Source organism: Podarcis muralis, chromosome 8 (assembly GCF_964188315.1).
Source record: "Podarcis muralis chromosome 8, rPodMur119.hap1.1, whole genome shotgun sequence".
NCBI classification, from domain to species: domain Eukaryota; kingdom Metazoa; phylum Chordata; class Lepidosauria; order Squamata; family Lacertidae; genus Podarcis; species Podarcis muralis.
The window spans coordinates 87,354,167-87,364,576 of record NC_135662.1 but is presented as its reverse complement, the minus strand read 5'-3'; the positions used below and the strand labels follow the sequence as shown (position 1 = coordinate 87,364,576).

The 10,410-nt window shown below is 45.3% G+C and overlaps 1 protein-coding gene across 1 annotated transcript; it reads right to left on the bottom strand.

The window, feature by feature from the left end:
* Positions 1-646: 646 nt before the first annotated feature.
* On the bottom strand, positions 647-7,866 carry SRA1 (steroid receptor RNA activator 1). Its single transcript, XM_028738242.2, has 5 exons — positions 7,741-7,866; positions 7,473-7,652; positions 4,761-4,969; positions 3,518-3,626; positions 647-3,243 (listed from the first exon to the last, which is right to left on the bottom strand). The coding sequence occupies exons 1-5, from the start codon at positions 7,763-7,765 to the stop codon at positions 3,047-3,049; spliced, it is 720 nt and encodes a 239-aa protein (XP_028594075.2). The 5' UTR covers positions 7,766-7,866; the 3' UTR covers positions 647-3,046.
* Positions 7,867-10,410: the final 2,544 nt, after the last annotated feature.

Genomic DNA, 10,410 nt, shown 5'->3' with positions numbered 1-10,410 from the left:
ACCTGAGTCTAGCCCAGCCAATAGCCTATAATTATGAATTTGGGAAACATCCCGTGGCATTGGTATTGTGGGTAAAAATCATTTGCTCAAAGGCTGCCAAGTACCTTTTTTACTGAAGCATCATATGTTGTTGGCCTTTCTTGAGTAGACCTAGCAGTCACACTAATTTCAGTGGGCCTACTCTGAGTAAAATCTATTTGACTAGTACCCAAAGATGGTTTTAAAACCATTAAAATTGAAAATAATCATGCTAATAGATTAAAACTAAATACCAGTACACAAACAAGAGCCAATCAAATCTAATGCTGTCAAAAGCTAAAGCATTTTTAAGTGGTACCTAAAACTTATCTTTGGGAAGGACCATAGCTCAATAGTAGAACATACGTCCTGCATGCAGAAGGTCCATGTTTTGCCTCCAGCACTTCTACATAAGGCTGAGAAAGCTGTTTGAACCCTGGAGAACTCCTGACTGTTAGTATAGAGTACATTGAGAAACTACAGGTGGTGGTCTAAAGTTTGAGACCCACCGAAGAAAAAATCCCTTTTGTGGCCACCCACCTTTCCTGTAGGGTCTTTTAATATATGGGTATGGTCGCATTTTTATTCGACATAAAGTATAAGTCCTTATATTTAAAACAAACTACACTAGGATTCTAGCAGTTTATTATTTTTTATGCACAATTTTGACCAAGCTCCCCAGCTTTCTCCTCCCAGCCCTGAGGCAGACTAGAGCTAGTGAAGGAGCCCAAGGTCACCCAGTGAGCTTCATGGCTAGTCCAGTGCTCCATGTTTGCCCTACTTGCAATTTGACTCCTTTGAACACTATATTTGTAGAGCAAATTGCCTCTAGTAGGTAAGAAACCAAGGCAGAGGAGCTGAATCTAAAACATTGGGCAGTAAATCACTGAATACAATTGCTATTGTTTTTCAGTGTTGGTGTTGCAGTGTTGGGAAGTGGTTCTTGGAACACTTGAGAGAAGAGGAGCAAAATCATAGGGCAACCCTTGGTCACAACTCCACAATGAGTCTGGGTTCAGACAACACACTAAGCCAAACTATGGTTTAGCTCAGCATGGCAGAAGAGAAAAGTGGCTGCTGTCTCTTCTCCTAGAGCCCACGTGCTCATACTAAGCCATGGTTTGGTTTAGCATAATGTGTGAATCATGCCAACATGTAGACTGTTGGCAATGTCCAGTACAGCCTAGATGGAGGATGACACCTTGCTTCTGAGGTGTCGTTGGCTTCTAGCTGCTGTTATGCTTGTGTACAGCAAGACATTTAAGAGGCCCATTTGCAGCCAACAGCTGGAAGCTGGGAACTCGTCTAATATGTGTATTATACAAGTTAAGATACAAGACTTGTTTCTAAGAATTAGCAAAATTAAGGTAACAACATAAGCCTTAACTTATAGATGCTGTCACTGAGCTGTCGTAGCTCAGTCGGTAGAGCATGAAATGCTTAATATCAGGGTTCTGGGTTTGAGCCCCATGTGAGATAAAGGGGAAATAAAGTGTAATGTTACGTTGAAACTGTGTATACTGTATTCCAATTAAAAAACAAAAAAACCGCAAAAACTTATAGATGCTATCAGCCAATCAGAAGGATCATTGCTGAATAATAGTAACTCCCCACCCAAAGCTAAATGGAATGTTATTACTGAATTACTATAGTAACCTTCAATAGTTGCCACAATGGAAAAATTACTTCCAGAATTAAACTGCAGTGTTTAAGACTGAAAGAAGCAGGATGCACAGCAACTGTTGTCATCATATTCTCCACGCTGCCCCAAGGGCATGTGGAAAGATCGTCACAGTGGGAACTGGTTGAATGGAAGCCAGTAGAGGGGTTACAGTAAAAAAAATTATAGCAGCACAATATCCTCTCTACAATGAAGACATTGCAGTAAAAAATGGTTCCTTTAAAATAAAATAGAAATAGCATCTATCCCAGGGGTCAGCAAACTTTTTCAGCAGGGGGCCGGTCCGCTGTCCCTCAGTCCTTGTGGGGGGCCAGACTATATTTTCTTTGGGGGGGGGAACGAATTCCTGTGCCCCACAAATAACCCAGAGATGCATTTTAAATAAAAGGACACATTCTACTCAGTGGCGTAGCGTGGGTTGTCAGCACCCGGGGCAAGGCAAGTAATTTGCGCCCCCTAACCCGTGGATTTGCACCCCCTAACCTGTGGATTTGCGCCCCCTAACCTGTGGATTTGCCCTAACCCCAGATGTTGCGCCCAGTGCGGCCGGCCCCCCCTGCACCCCCCACGCTACGCCACTGATTCTACTCATGTAAAGATATGCTGATTCCTGGACCGTCTGCAGGCCGGATTTAGAAGGCAATTGGGCCAGATCCAACCCCCAGGCCTTAGTTTGCCTACCCATGATCTATCCCCTCATTTTGGTTGAATTGCTGGGGACAGAGATGCAATTGCTGGGAAACATGAGACCTCACTTTTGTACAGTCTACATTTTCCTAGAAAGATTTGAATGAAAAATACAAGGTACATCTGTGTGTGTGGGGGTGCGTTTCAGGTCATTGTGTCCAGTGGAGGAGCATGCACAAGCCCACACCTCCCCATTTTCCAGCCACTTCTGGGTTGCCGCAATGCGCATGCGTGCAGTCACACATAAATTGGTTGTTGCCTGTAGATGAAGACCAGGAACCTTATCCAGACTGAAATGAACTTCAGAGCATCAGTAGCTGTAAGTGCAAGCTCTTAGTTTCAGTACCACATGTATCAGTCTGGACTTTCATTGTACACTTGCATTACAATTGCATCACCAAGTCACTTCCTTCCATTTGTACCAAGTCCAGAAAGGGCTGGCTATTTTTAACCACAGTCACCAATTTCAAATAGCTGCACAGAATTCTCCAGCTTACTTGAGAGATTCTCCTTAAGCTTTGAGCTTTGGTCAGATTGGCAAAAATTAACTTGAGTAGGTCACCAATGCTCAGGAGATAAAACGCCTTCCTCTGCTGCTTAGGAATTCAGTCCCCTGTGGGCCCAGTCTTATACTGCCAACTCCTTGGACGTGGCCTAATCTTACTGGCATTCTGGTTCCAAAGAGGTTTCAACTTTTTGCTCGTAATCTTCTGTGGCCAGATCTTCTGTATGCAAGTTTCTTGTTTCTGCAATGAGCCTTTTCACTCCTACCATCCACTGGCTCACTTCAGTGACATGGTCCACAATTAGTGAGCGATGGATCTCATCAGCTGCATCCCAGTGCCGCTTCTTGAGCTCTGAAAGTAAAAAGAAAGCATCTCAGAACTGCAAAAGGTAATGAAAAAGTAGCCCAATTCAACTGCTTCCCCTGAGCCTAGCTCCTAAGTCACTAAAGAATTAAGGAATGCAGATGTTTGTGGCTCCATAGGCCATACACATGGACTGCATGCTAATCCTACTGCAGCAGTAGTTCTGCTATAGGAATTATTTAAGGTGGCCAGAGGCTGTAAGATAAGAGTTTACAATGAGGAATGTTGCCGCAGAGCATTGAACCTTGTCCTTGCTCCTTACCTTGTGTCAGAATCTTCATTCCCTTTCTCACTGGGGCAGAGAGTTTCCCTTGTACCCACATCTGCTGCAGGATTCCTAAGCGCTTGCTGATGTCATCACAAACCTGTTTCTGAAAGAAGCAATTCTTATTAGGAAGCACATCTCGCAAAGGTTATATTTATAACTTCTCACCACAGTCTTCTTGGTCCTCTAAAAGGGAATGGCAAAACCCTCATTAGCTTTGAGCTCACAAAAAAGCAAACCCTGGGCAAAGCTGTTTGCCTGCCTTCATTTTCATCCTACCAGTTTTATAATTTCACTCTAATCTCTGCTAAAGCAATAGCTATACCTAAGACTTGTCACTGCAGACATCGTGCCAAACCATAGTTCAATATGATGTCCTAGTTAAACCATCTATTTTCAGAGTCTGGCACGATCTCTAGCTCACTGTGGATACCATCTTTTCAACACTGCCTGACACATTAATCAAGCCCTCATTGCAAGAAGTCCACAACAACAGAGCTCCAATTTTAAATAATATCTAGACCTGTTGGAATTCCAGCTACAGAAAGTCAAAACCATTTAACGTTAGATGCTACACTTAGATGTGATCCACAGTAATGCAAGAGACAGAAGCCTCACTCCATATATTTCTAATGATCAGCACCTCAGTATTTTAGGAATTTGGCTTACACGCACATACAGGTGGCTGGAAAACTGCAAGCATCTTGCCATCTCATCCTCTTACTTCCCTTTCCCCAGAATGTCTCCATTATCTGGGGATCATTTTGCCTGCGTTTTTGTTTGCTATGTCTTATGGGGTTTTTTGTGGGGGGTTGCTTGTTATCTTTCTCTCTCCTCTTTTTCTTCTTTCTGTAGTTACTGGGAGTGTTGTGCCGTTGGTTTATTGGAAGATGTTTTGTCTGGAGTTTTTGCTACCTACTTGCTTGGGTATGCTTGAGGCATGAGTTGTGGGGGAAGGCGGCCAGCTTTTTTTTTAAAAAAAGTGCTTTGTTTTGAGGTGTATATAGGTGTTTTTATTGTTTCATGAGGTTCAGAGCACTGCCAGTTTTTTCTTCTGTGAAATGGTGCCCATTACACCTTCTCAGATTTCCAAATGTGCCCCCACACCCTCTGCTCTAGCTGATCAACTAATCATTTCAGTACAACGAAGCAGACCACAACTGCTCATACAGAGGCAAAAGAACTTTCTTCCCTCCAAAGTAAAATGGGGAAATCCTGAAAAGGCAGCAATTCTACTTACTGGTACAGATCTCCTGCAATTGGCCAGAGCCTCATTCAAGGGGGCGAGAACATCCTCCACATGGCAATCCTCTCCAGCCTCAGTGACGGGTTGGTTTGTGGCATCTACCCTCACAGAGCGGCCTGGCAAACCAGGAGGAGGCAAGCCCACCGGTGGCGGTGGAAGAGCTGACGATGCTGCTGAGCAGGTAGCACTTTCTGGACCAGGTGCTAAAAATACAAGTCAGGAGAAAGACACAATCAAGCATACAACCAGTGTATAGTACAAAGAGAAAATCGAATTCTGGGTCTCAGAATCGGGCAAGCAAAGCAAAGCCAAGCCACACCCCTTAGATAGAAACCAAGACTTTTATGTCATTTGCCCAGTATTGTGGAACGCTCTGTCAACAGAGGTTCAGCAGACACCTTCTGTTTCAACTTTTAAACATCTGATGAAAACTTCTCTATTCCATCAGGCTTATGCAGGGAATTAAGAACACAACTTTCCACAATAGTTAGCTGATTTCAACTTTGTATATTTTTTGTTGTATGTTTTTATGTACAATTGTTGTACACAGCTTTGATTTTTTTTAAGAATAGCAGTATTTGTGTAAGTAAATAAATAAATTTGATTCAGTTATGTAGTTCCCACCCTCAGAATTTCTGCACACACTTCCTTAGAACACACATCACACAAAAACCCAACCTCCTGATCAAAACCAAATAGCTCTCAGAGGATGACCAGTTTTTTCTGAAGAATACCTATTGATCCCTTTAAAAATGGGGCTGGATGAAGCAGTTTCATGTTGAGAGTTTCACAGAATATTTTTAAATAGATATATCTGATGGGAAACCACTAGCAGAAAGAGTGCAATTCTGAGGTGGGTCCAGGAATTGCATCAGTAATCTTTAAGCAGGTCACAACTTTCTCCAAGAAGAAAGGGGTGGGGCCTCCAGTCTGGGAATGGAGCTGTGAGGGACGTCCTTCTGATCGCTCCGACTAAATACTTGGAAAGCAGCTCTGTGCTGCCAAAAGATTAATGTCAAATGGTAAATGAACTTTCTACTATCTCTTTACTACTTAAGATAAATCACCATGTCTACCAACAAGAGAGGTGCTGAAAGAAAAAAAGCAGCAGAAACTAACACTGAAAATAATATGGCTGATGCAAAAAAAAAAAAGCTGACTCAAAGGCTACTGAGCATTAACAGGCAGACGCGAACACAGCTACTTTACAAAATATCCTGGCCCAGCTTCAAAACCTAAACCATATACAAGACCAGCTGAGAACTCTTAACAAAAGACTTTAATGAATTCTGGGTACAACTGGCAAACTGAAGGCAGACTGGACTCGTTTGAGAAATTTTCACAGGCCTCTCACAGCACTCTTCATTGTGGGAACCCATAGTCACACTTGTGATATTCTTAGAGAAAAATTCCTGTGTGATTCCTGCTGTGTGCCAGTCAATCTCTGGAACTGACTTTTATTTCTGTTTTACATTATGATCTTCAAATCCATCTTGGAATTAGGAAATGCTACAAGTTATTGATAAGCATGGCCTTCCTTTGGACATTCTGAGTTTGGACATCTCGCCACATGAAATCTCATATTTTAAAGCATAATTTTTGTGCTGATTACACTTCTGCTTGTCTGTCCGAATTTGCCCCTTGGTATGCCAAACTACCCATTTAGACTCCTTGCCCTCACTATATAACCAGCATCCCAAATATCAAACAGAGAAAAGCCTTTACAGCTCTGCAGTTCCAGCCTATGCGTTCTGCCATAGTTGAAGGGCACTATTGCTGGATCCCTTATGAAGAGAGTTTGCTCACATGGAGGAAATCTGCCTGAAGACTTACCCCACTAGACTGGTTGCCCAGTCTGAGAATTAAGAGCAGCCTTGTTCAACAAGTTAAATCTCACAGGTGGGAGATCGACTGGGTATTTGAATAACATTAGAGCACAAATAAAAAACAGCCAGCTTTGCCTTTAGAGTGGCAATTTAGGGAGACGTTTGTGGGGGTGACAAGTTGAGGTCTTCAGGGGAGCAAGCTCTTATCCTGACATAATGTCTGGTTTTAATAATTAAGCTAACTGTTTAATGTATTTCATTCTGTTTTATGTATTTTGCCCTTTCTAATAGCTTCAGCTCTTTGCATGTTTCTTATGGGTACATTTATTTTTTAAAAAAACTAATAATGCAAGCAAGACTCCTGAGCAGCCCTTCTACAGGAGGCCCTAGGGCTTGGAGTGAAGTTGGCTACAGGAGGGAGGGAGAGAGAGGAAGGAAGGAAGAGCCTCTGGAGGTGTGGGGAACTTGACCCATCTCAGCACAGGAAGAGATGGAGAGTCCCAGAGGCTCCTCCAGGGGTCCCATTAAGACAGCCGCTTGCAGGGGCTGTTGGCTGGCTTGTCTACAAATTCCATGAAACAAATAGATGGATGACTGAATAAGTGAACGTATCGGGACGGAGAGGGCGAATCCGCCCGCGAAGCGGATTTGGGTGGGAACCTTGATTTTATAGTCCCGAGTTTGGTTTGGTTTCTACGCTTTCCCTGTTAACAAAGGAGGAGGAGGAGGAGGAAGAAAAGGAGAAGGAGGAGGAGGAGGAGGGAGGAGGAAGGAGGAAGGAAGGAGGAAAGAGGAAAGAGGAAGGAGGAAGGAGGAGGAAAAGGAAAAGGAAAACGAAAACGAAAACGAAAAGGAAGAAAGCATCTCAGCGTCTCCTCACCTGGCCCGTGAGGAGGAAGAGGGGGCGGCGGCGGCGGTGCTGCTCCCGGAGCCGCTGCCGGGCGTCGCGTCAGGATCCCCCGCTTGCCGCCGCCGCCGCCGCCTCCTGCCCCGGAAGCCTGAAGCTGCTGCAGGCCGTACGAGAACTGAGGCGGGTCGTTCCAGCCGCGCTCCCGGTTCCCTGGAAAGGAAAGCGAGACGTCAAGGCCGCCCCTCCGCCGGCAGCCCGCCCGCCCTCTCGCCCGCCCGCCCCTCCGGCGCCCCCTCACCCGGCTTCACGTAGAGCTCCGCCATGGCCTCCCCCTCAGCGAGACGCGCCCTCGGTGTGACGTGGCGGGCCGGATCCGGAGGGGAAGGGCAAAGGACGCCAGGCCCGCATGCGCCGAGGAGGAGGCGGCGGCGGAGACGGAGGCCCTTGGTCAGGGCCCGGGCGGCGCTTCGCAGGTGGCCTCTGGCCCCAGGAGCCCGGCCGGCCTCGCCCGCCCCGCTCCCTTCTCCTGCGGCCGAGTGCCAGCCAGGGGGCCTTGCTCAGAAGGTGAGCCGCCGAGGTAAAGGTTGCTGCGTAACTCTAATAATAATAATAATAATAATAATAATAATAATAATAATAATAATAATAATAATAATAATAATAATAATAATTTATTATTTATACCCCGCCCATCTGTCTGGGTTTCCCCAGCCACTCTCTGCGGCTCCCAATCAGTGTTAAAAACAGTACAGCGTTACATATTAAAAACTTCCCTGAACAGGGCTGCCATTACTCAAAGGTAATACTTAGAAAAATGAATGTGGATATGAATATACACATTTAATTAAAATCATATTAACAACTCGGTGGGTCCCCGCCGTTGCTGTGCAGAAAAGCAGCGCCTTTTTAATAACCATGTTAACAACAACAACAACAACAACAACAACAACAATAAATTTATAAAAGAAAGACAAGAAATGATTGTGGGCAGAGAAAAGAAAGGACTTTTTCAGGCCGCGCTGGGTCGGACCTGCGGAACTCGCTCCCTCTGGCTGGCACTCGGAGACCAACTCGGGTGGCTTCAGGATCAGAGCAGTTCGCGGAGGAGGAGGAGGGATTTTTATTATTTCGGTCACAGACCAGTTCCAGCCACATACAATATCAAGGAAGTCATAAACCACGATAGGGATACATTTGAATTTGCAGTTAGGTATAACAGAGACAATGCAGATATAGCAACCGTTAAAAACATATAACTGCTTCCAAGTTCCCGTTGCTGGAAAGCGCAGGAGGGGAGAGTTGCTCTTGGGCTCTGGTCCCGCTTGCCGGCTTCCCATAACTGGCCCAGGCCCTCATCAGCTGTATGCCAAAGAAGGGCCTCCGTTTAGGATCGCAGGGTCCAGGTCAGTTCATAGGGAGGAAGCAGGCCTTGAGGTACTGCGATCCTGAGCCATTTAAGACTTTATAGGTCAAAACCAGCACATTGAATTGGGCCCAGAAACTAACTGGCAGCTAGTGTAGTTGGGCCAGGATCAGTGTAATGTGCTTAAACCTTCTTGTCCTGGTGCACCAGCTGGAGTTTCTGAACCATCTTCCAAGACAGCCTCCTTATAACACATTGCCGTAACCTAACCTAGAGGGAACCAGAACATAGATGGCAAAAGCTATTCATCTTTGGTTTGCACTTTTTGGCAATCACTGCAGCTCATGCATGACTCGTTCTGCATTTGATTAGCTTCATCTTGGAGCATCCTGGCAATCATACCAGCAGGCCATGTAACTCTTTTTTCATGCTATTTGTCAATCAGTGCTGCTGTCATTATGATATTTCCCATATTAAGTGACCTTGCTATCTTTACCATAATCCTTATGTTTTGTAGCTAGAGATAGGCATTGCATCTCAGTCACTGTGTGGATTATATGACGTTTGTTTGCCTGCCTGTTTATATAATAAAACAAAAAATTGTATTATATTTCCTACACATACTCCACTTGGCTAATAACCCTGATGATGGCTCTGTTCTTTCTCCATGATTGATGGCAGTGACGCTTCTGAATACCAGTTGCTTGAAACCACAGGAAAGTCGAGTGCTGTTATGCTCAGGTCTTTTGGGCTTCCTGCAGGCATATGGTTGGCCACTGTGAGAATAGGTTGCTGGACTAGATGGGCCCCTGGCCTGATCCAGCAGGCTCTCCTTACAGTTCCCCCACAGCATTGCACATGCATTGTTAATACAGTGGTACCTCTGGGTGCAAATGGGATCCATTCCGGAGCCCCGTTCGCATCATGAGCAGAATGCAACCCAGTCTGTGCATCTGCGTGTGCGCGGGTCACAATTTGCCATGTCTGCGCATGTGTGTGACATCATTCTGAGTGTCTGTGCATGCGCGAGTGACAAAACCCAGAAGTAACCCGTTCTGTTACTTCCGGGTCGCCGCGGGACGCAACCTGAAAAGATTCAACCTGAAGCAAACGTATGACCGTACAGAGTTTTTGTTTTATTGCATGCCAGTCTCTGCACAGCCAGTGTCTAATGGTCTGTTGCGTCTTTGCCTTTTTGTTTCATGAAAGTGCACAGCCCAAGGCCCAGTATTTCCATAAGCCCTTTGGGTTAAGTCATTTTAACAGCTTTGTCTAAAATTAATCCAGCATGAATTACTATATTTTCCATGTACAGTGTTTGAGTTCAATCACACAAGATTCCTGTCCTTAAGCATACCACAAAGGTACAATCCTGAATTTCTCATAAGTTGTTTTAAAGGTAAAGGTACCCCTGCCCGTACGGGCCAGTCTTGCCAGACTCTAGGGTTGTGCGCTCATCTCACTCTAGAGGCCGGGAGCCAGCGCTGTCCGCAGACACTTCCGGGTCACGTGGCCAGCGTGACAAGCTGCATCTGGCGAGCCAGTGCAGCAGATGGAACGCTGTTTACCTTCCCACTGGTAAGTGGTCCCTATTTATCTACTTGC

Excerpts from the sequence above, each read along its gene's own strand:
- SRA1 (XM_028738242.2), bottom strand. The coding sequence starts at position 7,765 with ATGGCGGAGCTCTACGTGAAGCCGG. Across the intron at positions 4,970-7,472 it reads TCTTCCTCCTCACGGGCCAG|CACCTGGTCCAGAAAGTGCT; the intron begins GTGAGGAGACGC and ends TTGTATTTTTAG. Across the intron at positions 3,244-3,517 it reads AATGAAGATTCTGACACAAG|AGCTCAAGAAGCGGCACTGG; the intron begins GTAAGGAGCAAG and ends TTTTACTTTCAG.